At 46.2% G+C, this 16,270-nt stretch overlaps 1 protein-coding gene across 4 annotated transcripts in view; it reads right to left on the reverse strand.

Annotated features, from left to right (window-relative positions):
- Positions 1-15,902, reverse strand: part of LOC121868365 (outer dense fiber protein 3-like) — a 41,924-nt gene extending 26,022 nt beyond the window's left edge. For all 4 annotated transcript variants that reach the window (XM_042368896.1, XM_042368897.1, XM_042368894.1 and 1 more), the window contains exon 1: positions 15,794-15,902. In XM_042368896.1, the coding sequence (XP_042224830.1) occupies positions 15,794-15,805 (12 nt within the window). In that variant the 5' untranslated portion in view covers positions 15,806-15,902. The remainder of the gene's footprint in view (positions 1-15,793) is intronic.
- Positions 15,903-16,270: the final 368 nt, after the last annotated feature.

The raw sequence follows: 16,270 nt of genomic DNA on the forward strand, positions 1-16,270 counted from the left end.
AGGTTACAAGTATAATCTCATTAATGTTAATAGTACTTGTACCTCTGGCTGCCTGGGCGACGAGAGAGAGAGAGACCACAAAAAATAAAAAAATAAACTATATTTCACAACATGTCCACTACAGGTCTCCGCCACGGTCACCAATTTATTTTTATATAAATATTCCTAAAAACAAAAACAAAAAAACAATTCAGTGTGTCTTATTGTTTCATTGTCTACAGCTGTCTTAAATTTGATGAGAAATCGTCAATATTTTATGTGGGATAAAAGGTAATGCAAAATTGAAGACAGAGAGGCAGACAGATGCAATGATAAACTGACACGATGGTAGATAGAATAAATATTGATGTTCATAACAATAATAATAATAATAATAATAAGAGGAACAACAACAACAATCTCATATCAAAAATAAAACCATATCTACAAATTGCATCATTAATTACAACAATAACATATACGACGCCTTGATAAACCAGCAGTTAGTCGGACACGTAAATGCACCCAGTCACGAACGCTGCCGAAAACGCAAACAAAAACACGCAGGGATTATTACACACCCACGAGAAAATACGCGCACTACCCAAATGAATGAAATACCAGAGAACGGATTACCTCAACAGAATCTCGTGTATAGTGTTGTATAATTAATTAAATTCTCATACATACAATGAAATAATAACCCTCAGTCTTTTAGCTAATTAACCAGCAAGGTATATCTCTCCCTCGTTAAGACACCGGAGGAGGAGGAGGAGGGGAAGTAGGAGCTGTTACCTAAAAAAAAAAAAATTAAACGAACTCTTATAGCGGTATAGATGACAGCAATAAGTGGATAATAATTGATATCACGTGGGGGTAATTATCTAGGTGAGGAGCGACCAGGTAGTACAGGTAAGGAGGTGGGTGGTGGTCTCCTCCCCCCCCCCTCCTGGCCTTATCAGGGTGTGGGTCGTGCCTCCCAGCCAGGGTGTGAACTGTGAACGCTACACTACCATTAGTTTTTGTTCATCCCTTCAAGGTTTTCATTAAGGTTCACCACATGTAGGATAAAGTTAAGCTAGTTCTCTCTCTATTTATCTATCAATCTCTCTTTCTATCCACCTATCTCTATCTATCTATCTCTCTTTCTATCCACCTATCTCTATCTACCTATCTCTCTTTCTATCCACCTATCTCTACCTATCTCTCTTTCTATCCACCTATCTCTATCTATCTATCTCTCTTTCTATCCACCTATCTCTACCTATCTATCTCTCTTTCTATTCACCTATCTCTATCTACCTATCTCTCTATCCACCTATCTCTACCTATCCATCTCTTTTTGGTAATCACATACTAACCTTGGTGTCGTAAAATGAGATATCAAAATTGTGATTCCTGTCTGTCTGTCTGTCTATCTATCTGCCCGGAGCATCACTGGTAAAAACCCCAGCCGGAAGGTCCTCGGGGTACAGTTACTGCCCCATAACAACTTTTTACTTCAATTCCCTCACAAAGATCTCTCCAGGAACCTGATATCAATATTCTGCAGAATTTACTATAAAAACAAACACAGGATGCTATTTAACCTTTTTATCCAATATTAATTCTTTTTTTTTTTGCATATTTCATTACTACAAGACTGCCCGGTGAGTTGCAGGGACATACTAAGGTAAATGTTTTTGTGTTTTAGTTGTGCTGAAGGCATTACCGCGCGTCCAACAAGTGTATCAATCAACAAATATCTGAAACACTAAGTACACAATTTGGGGCCATTATTAAGTGTGTTTAGGTACCACATGATATTAAGTTGGTATTAAGTTTACATCTCACATTAATGGAAGAATCGTAATGTACTTAAGTAACTCTCTATGTAAGAAATCTAGATTAATGTTGTTTGTCCCTCGTGTATCTCAAGAGTGTAAAGGAGTCTTCATAACAATCCCCTCTGCTCAAAATTAAACAAAATCAATGAAAAACAAAACTTTCAACAGTTCCCAAGTTCAATTACATATCAAGTTCTGAATATACAAGTTTTATTTTTTTTTTAGCCAAGGCGGAACTCAGACCAATCATGTAGTCAAAAAAGAGTTACAGCCAATTACGAGGCCCAAACGGAGCTTCCAACACCCGTTTATTATATATATCTAATTGGGTGGTGTGTGAGGGCGGGCAAGTGTCACAGCGGGGCGGGGAACCAGATACCACAACAATTACACCTCGTTCTTCAAGCTTGTGGCGTCACGCAGTCAAGAACGATGACAAATTGCCTCAAGATGGATTAAAGGATTCTTGTTACCTGATGGGCGGGTGCTTTAAACTTCGTGGGGTTAAATCTCTTCCTGGGTGTTTTGTTAGAGTGGACGGATCTCTATATGATGTAGTGGTAATGAAATTTCGCTACCATTTTGGCTGCCGTGTTTTTATGCCATTGTTACTGAAATAAACTTGTTACATATAGGGTGATGATAAAGGTGTCTGTGTATAATATGCCCGTCTACATATCTGAGGTATATGTGTGAGGAGATGGACACCTGACAACTCAACACAACACACGCCATAATAACTAGGTGTTGCCCTTTTAATTCCGTGTGAGTCCTTTCCCGCCCCCTCTAGGACACCTTCCGCCATGTATAGACGAGGGAGGGGGTAACCGCCCCTTATCTCACGTCCCCCGGCTAATAACTATTGTGGGTGGGTTTTTATCATGCAACTGGTGAGGATGAATCTCATTCGTAGTTCGCCAGGAGGACGGTGAGCACAGCTGGCGGCCACACGACCCACCCACACTTTACTGCCTCACCCACGGAAAAACTTGAAATATCAACCCCAGCTTAATTCGCAGGTCAGGTAATAACAAGGTGAAACGGTGAATATAAAATTATGGGATGTAGGAGGTCGTGGGACGCTGACTGGGAGATACTGGGAGGCAAGGGACGCTAGCTAGGACGCCCACGTGTGTAGAGATGACCAGTAGCCAGGTAAGATATTTTTCCTGCGCCTGGTGATGACCTGGGTACTGTGTGAGGGAACACTACCTGGTTATGGCGCACGGAGGAGTCTCTCTCTCTCTCTCTCTCTCTCTCTCTCTCTCTCTCTCTCTCTCTCACGAACAAGTCTTATCTCAGGCCTATCACGTGTGGTTTAAATTGTAAGCGGTTAATCATCTAGATCACTTGTTTGGGTGTAGGCGTGGGCGTGGGTGACGAGGTGCTTGTAGAGCGCCCCGCCCTGGTCACTGGCCTGCTGGTCCTGCCACCCAGCTGGTCAACGAGAACCTGTGTGGACGTGGGCAGGAGGCAATGGTGGGTAGGTTGTGGTAGTGGGCAGGTGTAGGTGGTGGGCAGGTGTAGGTGGGGGCAGGCTGCAGCAGACGGGCAGGAGGAGGTGGTGGCCAGGCTGCGGCAGGAGGTGGTGGGCAGGCTGCGGCAGGAGGTGGTGGGCAGGCTGCGGCAGGAGGTGGTGGGCAGGCTGGTGGTGGCCAGGCTGCGGCAGGAGGTGGTGGTGGCCAGGCTGCGGCAGGAGGTGGTGGCCCAGGAGCATAACACAGCTGAAGGTCATCTGGCCCAGGTAATCAATGGTGCGGCTATACTACTGGTTAAGCTTGAGCCGCGCCACACACCTCGGGCCACACTTGATGAGCCATTCCTCCAGGCCACACCAGAAGATGAGCCACACCTGATGAAGAACCATACACCCCGGGCCACACTTGATGATGAGCCACACACCCCGGGCCACATCTGATGATGAGCCACACCCACAGCCACCCCCACGCACACCTTGATGAAGAACCATACACCCGGGCCACACTTGATGATGAGCCACACACCCCGGGCCACATCTGATGATGAGCCACATCTGACCTGACAGCCACCCCCACGACAACACTCATTCATCTCAATCTTAATAATGACTATCAGGAGCAACACACACACACACACACACACACACACACACACACACACACACACACACACACACACACACACACACACACACACACACACACACACACACCAGGGGAGATGCTGGTGGCGATGTTGGAAACTCAAACCACACTAACGGAAGGAAGGAGAAAGAGGAAGAAGGAAGAAGAGAGAAAGAAATCACACTAACGGAAGGAAGAAGAGAAAGGGAAGGTAGGAGAGGGAGGAATAAAGAATCAAGGAGGGAGGTAGGAGGGAAGTATGGCAGAGACATGGTGTGTGAGAGAGACCTAGCATGGTGAGTCCACCACACAGCAGACCATAAGAGGTAGTACCCCTTTGGCCTCATGTTCTTCCCCCCCTACCCCTACCTCCCTCTCTCTCTCTCTCTCAAGTGTGTCACTTTACTCCAGGTAGGCTAAATAGCCTCATTAAGAGACAGGAGTAAGGAACCACTGGAGGCCATCTTCTACCCCGCACACACACACACACACACACCACACACACACACACACACACACACACACACACACACACACACACACACACACACACACACACACACACACACACACTGATGACTATAAATGGTCAACAAGTGTCTCAGGTACTACCTATTGACACACCTGTATGCCTTACCCGTCTCCTCGCCGCTGACCTCCCATCCTACCACCTTCTTCTTCCTCCTTCTCTTCTTATTCTTCTGCATTCTCCTTCTTCTCCTTCCTCCTCCTCCTCCTCTTTCTCCTTCTTAATTAGCCTTCTCATCTTCTTCATTTTCCTCCTTCATTCTCCTTCTGCTACCTCCTCCTCTTAGTTTCTTTTACCTTTTCCTTATTCTATCTCCTCTTCCTCTTCTTCCTTCTTCTCCTAGTCCCTTCAACCTCTTCCTCTTCTTCTCCCACTCCCTACCTCCTACTCCTCCTCCTAGTTCCTTCTACCTCTTCCTCTTCTTCTCCCACTCCCTCCTCCTCCTAGTTCTTTTACCTCTTCCTCTTCTCCTCCTCCTCCTCCTCTTAGCACCTCTTCTCCTCCTCCTCCTCCCAGCACCTAACCTGCTCTCGTATTGCTAATGAAACACTACCATAAACGGGAGCAATAAATTGATCGTCTGAATTAGTTAATATCTTGTTGGTGAGGACCGTCAGCCAGTCACCGTGACGTAACAACTTAGGTTACCCACTGTTGCCCCGCGTCACAGATTAGATACCTTAACCTAACCTAACGCTAACCTAACCTAACCTAACCTAACCTAACCTAAACTAACCTAAGTAAACGCTAAATTACCCTAACCTAACGCTAAACGAACCTAACATAATCTAACGTAACCTTACACTACCCTAACAAAACCATACCAAACTTAACCTAACCTAACCTAACCTAACCAAACCTAACCAAACCAAACCTAACATAACCCAACATTATAACCTAACCTAAATTCACCATAATCCCCTACATAAGCGTTAAAGTGTCTACTCAACAGGTGAAATAAACTCAGGTTAGGTTAGGTTAGGTTAGGTTAGGTTAGGTTAGGTTAGGTTAGGTTATACGTGATCCATTTCTAAAGTGTAACAGTTACCCTATTTACAAAAAAACCTTTACGACATTTTTTTACAAACTCCGATTTTTTTTTTACATATATTAGGACAAATTGACAGAATCCAACCCAAGAATGTTACCTCGATGCTTCAGCCAATTAAGGACATGTATACGCTATAATCTTACGCAATATATACGCAACAATTAAACCACTGTAGTTGTTAGTCTGATGGCGTCATATTACCCTACGTTACGCAATATTTACGCAGTCATCCTATCTTATACGCAATATGTACGCACTGCAGTTATTACTCTGAGGGCGTAATACCCCATCATACGCAATATGTACGCAGTAATCAATCCACTGCAGTTATTACTATGAAAGCTTATTAACCCCCCCACGTACACACTGGACATCTTCCGTGTACACAACTCAACGATTTAATTACACAGCCACGACGAAGTGTTTGTATGTATGTATGTATGTATGTATGTATGTATGTACTAGTGAAAGAAACAATGGTGTTGATGAGGAACTGTAGAGGGAACAAGAGTGGTGGTGGTGGAGTGGGAACAACAGTAACAGTGGAGTGGGAACAACAGTAACAGTGAAGTGACAACAACAGTAATAGTGGAGTGGGAACAGCAGTAACAGTGGAGTGGGAACAACAGCAACAGTGGAGTGGGAACAGCAGTAACAGTGGAGTGGGAACAACAGCAACAGTGGAGTGGGAATAATAGTGGTGATGGTGGAGTGGGAACAGCAACAGTGGAGTGGGTCAAGTTCCAAAAAGGAGTGAGTGAGAGGGAATGACTGGACACCATCAGCGAACATCTGCGAGCAAAGAATGGGGCTGAGAGGTGACTGGAGATGACTGGTGGGTTCTGACGGTGACTGGAGATGACTGGTGGGTTCTGGGACTGACTGATGGGTTTTGAGGGTGATTGGAAGTGACTGGAGATGACTGAGATTGAATGACAGGTTCTCGGGGGTGACTGAAAGTGACTGAGTAGTTCTGAGAGTGACTGATGGGCTCTGACGGTGACTGAAAGTGACTGGAGATGACTGGTATTGAATGGGGGTGACTGAAAGTGGACTGGTGAGTTCTAGAAATGACTGGAGGTAGTTCTTGGGGTAAATGAAAGTGACTGGACATGACTGAGGGTGACTGGCAGTACCTGGGAGTCAAGTAGAGCGTCAGGGAAAAACCTAAACTACCCTATGTGTTATATCCTCATGGTTTAGGTTAGGTTTAGGTTAGATTAGGTTAGGTTTAGGTTTAGGGCTTCAACATTCTACTTAGTAAACTGCAGATGGTCAGTGGTGGTGGTAGGGGTAGTGGTAGTGGTGGTGGTAGGGGTAGTGGTAGGGGTAGTGGTGGTGGTGGTGCTGGTGGTGGTAGGGATGGTCAGTGCTGGTGAGGATGGAAATAACGGGAGATGTGTGTGTGTGTGTGTGTGTGTGTGTGTGTGTGTGTGTGTGTGTGTGTGTGTGCGTGTGTGTGTACCTACTCGACACACACACAGACACGAGATCCATCACCAATCCACTATCACCATCTGCACCATCATCATCATCATCATCATCAACATCATCTCTTGCACTATCATCCATCCCTACCACCATCACCACCATTATTAGCCACGATCACCACCACAAAACACTCGTCACTCCCAGAGGAAATGATGAGAGAGAGAGAGAGAGAGGTAGCCGGTAAGGTCCCGCTACCTCACACCTCCAGGCTATTTATCCGTGAGGAGGGCCAGGAAGGATTCATTTCGAGGTTCAAAGGTGATACGATACTGTTTTTGGTTTGTGTGTGTGTGTGTGTGTGTGTGTGTGCGTGTGTGTGTGTGTGTGTGTGTGAAGACGTTTAAAGTTACCATGATACTGATTTCTAAGGCTACACACAAAAATACACACATACAAACTTACAAACTCTAAAACACAAACATACTAAAACAAACAGGTGTGTGAGATGTAAATAACAAGACTTTTCCATGACTTCCAAATAAAAAAAATTAATCATTTCAAAACATATAGGATTAATTTTCAACATTTCCCCCAAAAAAGATGGGACAAGTTTCTCATTATTTCCAAAAGGATAAGTACTGTTTTATAAAGGAACGCCAGACTACTATAGGGGTCCTCCTTTAGACGTTCAGAGTTTCCAAGATTCTTCTCAATGATTTCCAGCGACCAATAATGACCTGGCGGCTTCCTTCTCTCCTTATACAATACTGTTATCTCCCTGACGCCCACACACGGCTCCTATCTCCCTGGGCGTAGGTGAGGGAGTGAGGGAGGAACAGCAAGAAGGGAGGGAGGAGGAGTAGGGAGGGAAGATAGATCAAGACAGATAGGAAGGAGGGTAGGGGGGAGAGAAAGGAGGGAGGCAGGTAGGGAAAGGAGGGAGAAAGAGGGAAGGGAGGAAGGTAAAAGGTCTGGATGATGAGGTACTTCTCACCTTCCCGTCAAGCCCACGATGACACCCGTCCCCTCCCTACCCCTCCTCCCCTCCCTACCCCCTATCCCCTCCCTACCCCCTATCCCCTCCCCTCTCCCCACCTCGTGTACGTCTGTTTACTGTATGTCAACACTACGCCTGTCACCTCTCACCTGATGCCATCCTCACTATCACCTGCCTGGGAATACTAGAACTACACCCACTATTACACACCACCACACATCATCACCCATCACTACACACCACCACACATCATCACCCATCACTACACATCATCACCCATCACTACACACCACCACACATCATCACCCATCACTACACATCATCACCCATCACTACACACCACCACCCACCCCCACCAGGACACACACACACACACACCCACTTCCCCCTGTCATCTTCCTCCACACAGCAACTCCAGACCAAAAATAAGCATGACCTTGTTGAAGGCGTGTGAGATGGGCGGCGCCTCTCTAGCTCTACCTGGTGCACGCCCACACCCACGCCCACACCCGCTCACCAGGTTGTCTGAGCGGGCGAACTGACTCAACGCCGTCTGACTCACTCACTCACCAAGGCGTCCTCCCTCACCACCCAGCGTCGGGGTCACCGTCAGTAGTCCCGTAGCACTTGATTGGTCACGCCCGTCTGGGACTAAAGGTCTCTTACGTAACAAAGATCAACGGTGTTCCCCAAGCTAGAGTCTTAAAGCAATTTGGAAGCCATATTGGGAGGGCCTCAAATTATGCCTCATATTTTCAATGATTCGGATTGTCACTTCTCAGGGTAATAAGGTCTTTGGCTGCCTGATGCTGTACTAGAAATATGACTATACAACCAACAGTCAGACCAGGAGTGGTGGGCAATGGGTTAACTGAGGAGATACAATTTTACCTTATGAATCTCTGGGAATCTGGGGTCCTCATGATGCCACCACCACTACCACCACCATCTCACTACCAGCCACTAGTAACACCACTACTATCTATCACCATCACTACCACTATAACACCCTACTACTACTACCACTACTACCACCAACACCCCAACCACTTACTACCACTACTACCACCAACACCCCAACCACTTACTACCACTACTACCACCAACACCCCAACCACTTACTACCACTACTACCACCAACACCCCAACCACTTACTACCACTACTACCACCAACACCCCAACCACTTACTACCACTACTACCACCAACACCCCAACCACTTACTACCACCACCCCTACCACTTACTTTATTTATATATTTACACCATCGATCCCAGATTTAAGTTGTTCAACACACGTCCACACACTAAGCTGACACTGAACACAGCTTAATGTACGTATGGACCAGCTTATACCCGAACAGGTGAATCAGGTCACCAAACTTATAATTACCCTTAGAGAAAAGACTAAACAACTATATTGACTTACCATCCCATTTAGGTTTGTTTTATTTCTGGCCATTAAAATATTCCTTAAGAGCCACACTCAAGTTTTACCGCATCAACACCCTTCACCTTCTTCACCGCCTTCTTCAGGTATGTACATAAGAGGTGAAGGTTCAGCAGGAGGAATCAGGTGGTGGTGTTGAGGAGCTCCACTTGAGTCCTCTTCCTTCCCTCACCACCAAAACACCAGCATCTCCTCCTCCTCCTCCCCACTTATCACCATCAATCTCACCACACCATCACCACTTGTCACCACCAACCTCACACCACCATCACCAACTCCTCCTCACTTGTCACCAAACTCACAAACAAAGGAGAGAGAGTGAGAGGGTAGGAGGAGGAGGTCCAACACTATATACCCAAACTTTCTTCTCAATGTTTACCAATCTATGCCTCACGCCGCTTGGCAACCTTCATCACTAGACATTGAGTCAGTCGACATTATACACAGAGAAATATCACGCCTTACTAACAACAAAACAAAAACAATTCTCCTCCAGCGTACAATAACAAAGACGATACGCCAGATTAACATTCGTCGCCAAATGTCAGAGTGTCGCGACGTAAACAAGAGGATGTTAAATTAGTACACCGTACCTTTTCTTATGTGACACACCGATCTCGTCTACAACAGTTACCTGACATTAGGTGTATGAATTAAGTATTACTGGTATTATTTCTTACAATATCAGTTAATGGTGTATTTTTCCTTGTTCACCTTTATTTCTCGTCTACTAGCCTTTATTTCTCGTCTACTCGCCTTTCTCTCGTCTACTCGCATTTCTCTCGTCTACTCGCCTTTCTCTCGTCTATTCGCCTTTATTTCTCGTCTACCCGTATTTATCTCTCGTCTACTCGCCCTACTCTTAAAAGCTGAGCCCTCCGGGTGACAAAATCGTGTTATCTCTCTGTTATTGTTGTTTTACACTTCAGTGCTTCAATTAACAGTCTTGAAGCATCGAACACCAAGTCATAGCCACTTCCAAAAGAACAACTTGTAAATATATGTGCTTCAACTACACGTGGTCTTGAAACATTCAGTACCAAGTCTTTAAACCTCATCCGACTCCCAACAAAACCCCTTCACTCACACCATCTCTAGGCCGGAAGTTTACCAGCGCCGCCGGAAGTTTGGACGTGTCCATCTGGTGACCACAAGACACTGACATAGTATAAAAAAAAAGTCCTGTTTCACGTCGTCCTTCATAACAAGTCCCACTACTACCCCAGAGCTGCTCACCCTCGTCACCCACCCCGACAGGAGTTTTTCATTATAACTACAACGAACACAAAGGAATATAGAAGGTTACTGGTTTAATGGGTTCTTTGTGCTATATAGACAATGTAATTACCTGACCTAACCTAACCTATCCTAAAGTACCCTAACCTGACCTAACTTAACTTAAAACTAATATAACCTAACCTAATCTAACCAAACCAAATATATCATACCCAAAACCAATTCCAATCAACCCATGAGGACTATAAGGCCCAATTTCAAAGAGCCACAAGCCTAATGAGAGCCAATGCTACCACACCCAATTAAGATAGGAATTATAACAACCTAAACCTATTTAATCTGAAACTGACATACAAACATTCTACAGCCTTGTTAATTTGAGTTAATTTATCAGTGTTAACAACGAGGGAGGTGTGTATGTTAGCTCGTTAACCTCGGCCTAAGAGATAAGGGAACCTGCCTTATGTTCACTCAGGGGTAGGGGGTGGGTGGTATCTGGCCTCTACCTTATATTCTAACCCTAACTCTACCCTAACCCTACCTTACCTTACCTAATCCTACCCTACCCCAGAGACCCTGTAATCCATACCCCTCGTGCAATATGGTATCCCAAGCCCTTACACCACCCCAGGGTAGGTAGTTCCTCACCTAACTAACCTAACGTCACCAAACTTAACCTCACCTAACCTAACACCTCACCTAAACAACTACCATACCTAGATTACAACAAGAGAGGCTTAACTAGGAGGTGGTGGAGGACGCCAGGGGTACGCGGGGGTGGAGTACCGTGATAGTGGGCGGGGTGGGGGTCAGGTGGGGGAGGTGGAGAGAGAGAGGGGAGAGAGGAACGGAGGGGATGTAGAGAAAGAGAGAAGAAGGGGGGGGGGAAACGTCCGATATAGCAAGTTATTATTAATGGAAATATGTAAAGTTTTGAGGGAAAGATGACATCAAGAATAAAGATAAACACTGATAACAAACGTCAAATAAACACCGTGCTTCGTGAGGTGTCGAGAGGAAGGGTGACTAGTCCATATATAGTAAGCCTCTTGAAACCTTCCTAACACCTGATTGTATGTGACGGCCATATTAGCTCTTACCATATACCAAGTTCACAACCTCCAATATCACTTTACGTCAGGAATGTGTGTGTGTGAGAGAGATCCTTCCACAGTGACGAGAGATACACACGTCCTCTGTGTCTGATAACCGCAGCACAGCACGGAAAACAGAAAGAGAAAAATCATCACACTCACGTAAACAAACACTCAGATAATACTGTTCGCTGATTGGCTGCTTAGAATTACCCAACTTCAGACACTACTCCCTGATTGGCTGCTTAAAATTAACAGGCTTCAGACACTCATGTAAACATTGCTAATACTACTCCCTGATTGGCTGCTTAAAATTAACAGGCTTCAGACACTCATGTAAACATTGCTAATACTACTCCCTGATTGGCTGCTTAAAATTAACAGGCTTCAGACACTCGTGTAAATATTCCGATAATACTCTTCCCTGATTGGCTGCTCAAAATCACCAGGCTTCACACACTCGACCATGTTTATTCCTAGCAAAGATTACTAAAAACTATTTTTTTACGAAATTTCCGGAAACTAATAATTCATTGTTGACAACCTTTCCCGCCGTTGACAACAGGAACAAGAACAAAAATAACAGATAAGAACAACAGTATAACATCAACAGGAAGCATGACCAAAGAATAATACTGACAACAGAAATAACAATGAGAGAGAGAGAGAGAGAGAATAACAAGGCTGGTGGTGGTGGTGTCTCACAATCTGTACGTCAATACTCACACACACACTACCACCACTACCACCAACACAACCTACCACCACCTACCACTACTATACTACCCCTACCACCACCACCATCACCACCACCTACCACTACTACTACTACTACCCCTACCACCACCACCACCATCTACCACTATTACCACTACTTCTACCCTTACCACGACCACAACCTACCATTACCCCTACCACCACCACATACTACCACAAACACCACAACCTTCAGAACGCACCACAACACACAAAGGTTTGGCTTAAGGCAAAAGACAATCATTACATTGGTTCTTTCATTAGTTTTTGTCCCGACCTGACCAAGACCTGTTTGTGTGTGTGGGGGGCAGTGTGGGGGCAGTGGGGGGTGTGGGGGGGGGTGGGGGGTGTGGAGGGTGGGGGAGATGGAGGTGTGTTGGAGTATGAGAGAGGTGGGATGGTGTGGGGAGTGTGTGGGTGGTGGGATGGTGTGTGGGGTGGGAGAGGGTGTTGGGATGTGTGTGGGGAGTGGGGTGGGGGTGGGGGGTAGTATTAACATATGAATCTCAACAGCAGCAGCAAGCAGCAACAGTAATAGACCGAGCAGCATTTAACAGCAGAGAGGACAGCAGAAAACAACAGAAAATAACAGCAACTCAACAACAAAAGCAGATGAAGATGAACCAGCAGTAACAGCAGAGAGATCAGCAGAAGCGACACTAGCAGAAGGAGCAGGAGGAGGAAGAGGGGGTGGCTTGTGCATTGTTGGTTCATCAGATTGAAATTGTGTGTTTGGGTCAGCACACACACACACACACACACACACACACACACACACACAGTTACTTCTCGCTGGCAACACCCGACACCCGCTGGTCACACTTACTGCCTCTTCCTGACAGGTGTGTGTGTGTGTGTGTGTGTGCGTGTGTGTGTGTGTGTGTGTGTCCTCAGGTAAGTGACACACCCACTGACACATGTAGGTATATGGGAGTGTGGTGGTGGTGGTGATACTGTTTGATATTGTGGTAGTAGTGGTGGTGGTTGCCGCGATTCTAGCAGTGATGGTGGTAGTAGTGGTGAGACTAGCGATGATTGTTATTGTTGTGGTGATGACGGTGGCTGGTGTATCAAGAGGTGGTGGTTGTTGTGGTTGTGGAAGTGATGATAGTAAAGATTGTGGTGATTCTGGTGATGATTGTTGTGGTTGTGGAAGTGATGATAGTAAAGATTGTGGTGATTCTGGTGATGATTGTTGTTGTTGTGGAAGTGATGAAAGTAAAGATTGTGGTGATTCTGGTGATGATTGTTGTGGTTGTGGAAGTGATGATAGTAAATAATAAAGGTTGTGGTGGCAGGTGTGGTGAGTGTGGTGGACTTGTCTTGTTTTTCGTGTGGTTATCCCCGCGAAACCTGATATGGTGGTTGTACAAGTGTGTAGGTGTAGTAGGTGTAGGTGGAGGTGTGTAGGTGTAGTAGGTGTAGGTGTGGAGGTGTGTAGGTGTAGTAAATGTAGCTGTGTAGTAGGTGTAGGTGTGGAGGTGTGTAGGTGTAGGTGTGGAGGTGTGTAGGTGTGGAAGTGTAGGTGTGGAGGTGTGTAGATGTAGGTGTGTAGGTGTAGTAGATGCATATGTGTTAAGTGTACAGGTGTGTTAGGTGAGGGTGTACAGGTAGGAGACTGAAGGCAGGTGAGCGAACAGACGAAAGGTAAACATCAACTGACCATCCATAACACTCGCCCCAAAGATAGATAGCTAGATAGATAGCTAGATAGATAGAGAGATAGATAGAGAGATAGATAGATATTCAGTTAAATAGTCATATAAGTTCAAAATGATTCACCATGTCGCTAGGCAGTGCAGGTATACACACCATATACTGTACATAGACGGTGAAGGTATACAAACACCCAAAATAAAGATAATCAACCAAAATAACCATTATCAACCAGGGTGATACAGGTAGAATACAGGGTACGTGATACAGGGATACAGGACAGGTGCTAGAGAACAGGTGTTGCAAGACTACAGGATACGTGCTAGAGAAGAGGTGTTGCAAGATTATAGGACACGTGCTAGAGAACAGGTGTTGCAAGACTATAGGACAGGTGCTAGAGAAGAGGTGTTGCAAGACTACAGGACACGTGCTAGAGAAGAGGTGTTGCAAGACTACAGGACACGATGCTAGAAGAGGTGTTGCAAGACTACAGGATACGTGCTAGAGAAGAGGTGTTGCAAGATTATAGGACACGTGCTAGAGAACAGGTGTTGCAAGACTATAGGACAGGTGCTAGAGAAGAGGTGTTGCAAGACTACAGGACACGTGCTAGAGAAGAGGTGTTGCAAGACTACAGGACACGAGCTAGAGAAGAGGTGTTGCAAGACTACAGGACACGTGCTAGAGAAGAGGTGTTGCAAGACTACAGGACACGAGCTAGAGAACAGGTGTTGCAAGACTACAGGACACGAGCTAGAGAAGAGGTGTTGCAAGACTACAGGACACGTGCTAGAGAAGAGGTGTTGCAAGACTACAGGACACGTGCTAGAGAACAGGTGATGCAAGACTACAGGACACGTGCTAGAGAACAGGTGTTGCAAGACTACAGGACACGTGCTAGAGAACAGGTGTTGCAAGACTACAGGACACGTGCTAGAGAAGAGGTGTTGCAAGACTACAGGACACGTGCTAGAGAACAGGTGATGCAAGACTACAGGACACGAGCTAGAGAACAGGTGATGCAAGACTACAGGACACGTGCTAGAGAACAGGTGTTGCAAGACTACAGGACACGAGCTAGAGAACAGGTGTTGCAAGACTACAGGACACGTGCTAGAGAACAGGTGTTGCAAGACTACAGGACACGAGCTAGAGAACAGGTGTTGCAAGACTACAGGACAGGTGCTAGAGAACACGTGTTGTAGGGAGGATAAAAATCATGCACTACAATACAGGTGACACAGGCAGCAGCACACAATAACAAGACATTTGGTGAGGGGAAACAGGTTTGGTGCAGCAGCAGGAGGGTGAGGGGGGGTGGGTTAGGGAGGGTGGGGTGAAGGTGGGTGAGGTGTGACAGGTGGCCCCGGCTGAGCTGCACCACCTGGGTAACAGTGTCAACGTTAGTCTTTACTCGGGCATGCGCCAATACGACGCCACAAGGCAAACACAGAGAGCAGTCCCCGCCCTCTTGTCGGCTCTCATGACACAGCAACTCACTAAAATAACGCGAAGTAATGGCAGGAAATAACACAAGTTGTGGTAGACGGAGTTAAATGAGGGCGTGTGTGTACAGTATACTAAAGACTGGTTGGTAACAGTAGGGGAGGCAAGTAAGGTAAGGAGGAACTTGCCGTCATCACTGCCTGACGGTGAGGGGTAAGTTAAGAGTTGGGAGGCACTGTACCTTGGCACGCATGGAGTGGAGGGGGAAGCTGGGTGAAGCGTACGTCCTAGTGGCACGGCTGCAACTCACTGACTGACTCTACCTGCCGCTGCCCTCCACTACCACCACCATAGGGCCAGTGGGCGGGCACATGGCCGGGAGGGGGGCGGGGACGGGAGAGGGAGGAGGAAGGTATCCTGCTCCACCCCGCCCAACCTACCAATCACTCCTGCTTATATTTGGATTCAACTGCGTGTTTGAAGGTATAGGAAATGTAAATATTGCATGATGTTGTACACCCTGGGACAGTATGACCGAGAGGACACGGCCAAGAAGTTTCGATACGAGACTGGGATTAGTGGCTCCATCACCTGCCCTCCCTCAGCCTCGCCCACCACACACACACACACACACATCCCCCACACACACACACACATCCCCCACACACCACAACAAGGACACGCACCAACTCATAACTCATCTCGTCTATTTTCCTCA

This window comes from Homarus americanus, unplaced genomic scaffold (assembly GCF_018991925.1).
Source record: "Homarus americanus isolate GMGI-L3 unplaced genomic scaffold, GMGI_Hamer_2.0 scaffold19318, whole genome shotgun sequence".
Taxonomy (NCBI): Eukaryota; Metazoa; Arthropoda; class Malacostraca; order Decapoda; family Nephropidae; genus Homarus; species Homarus americanus.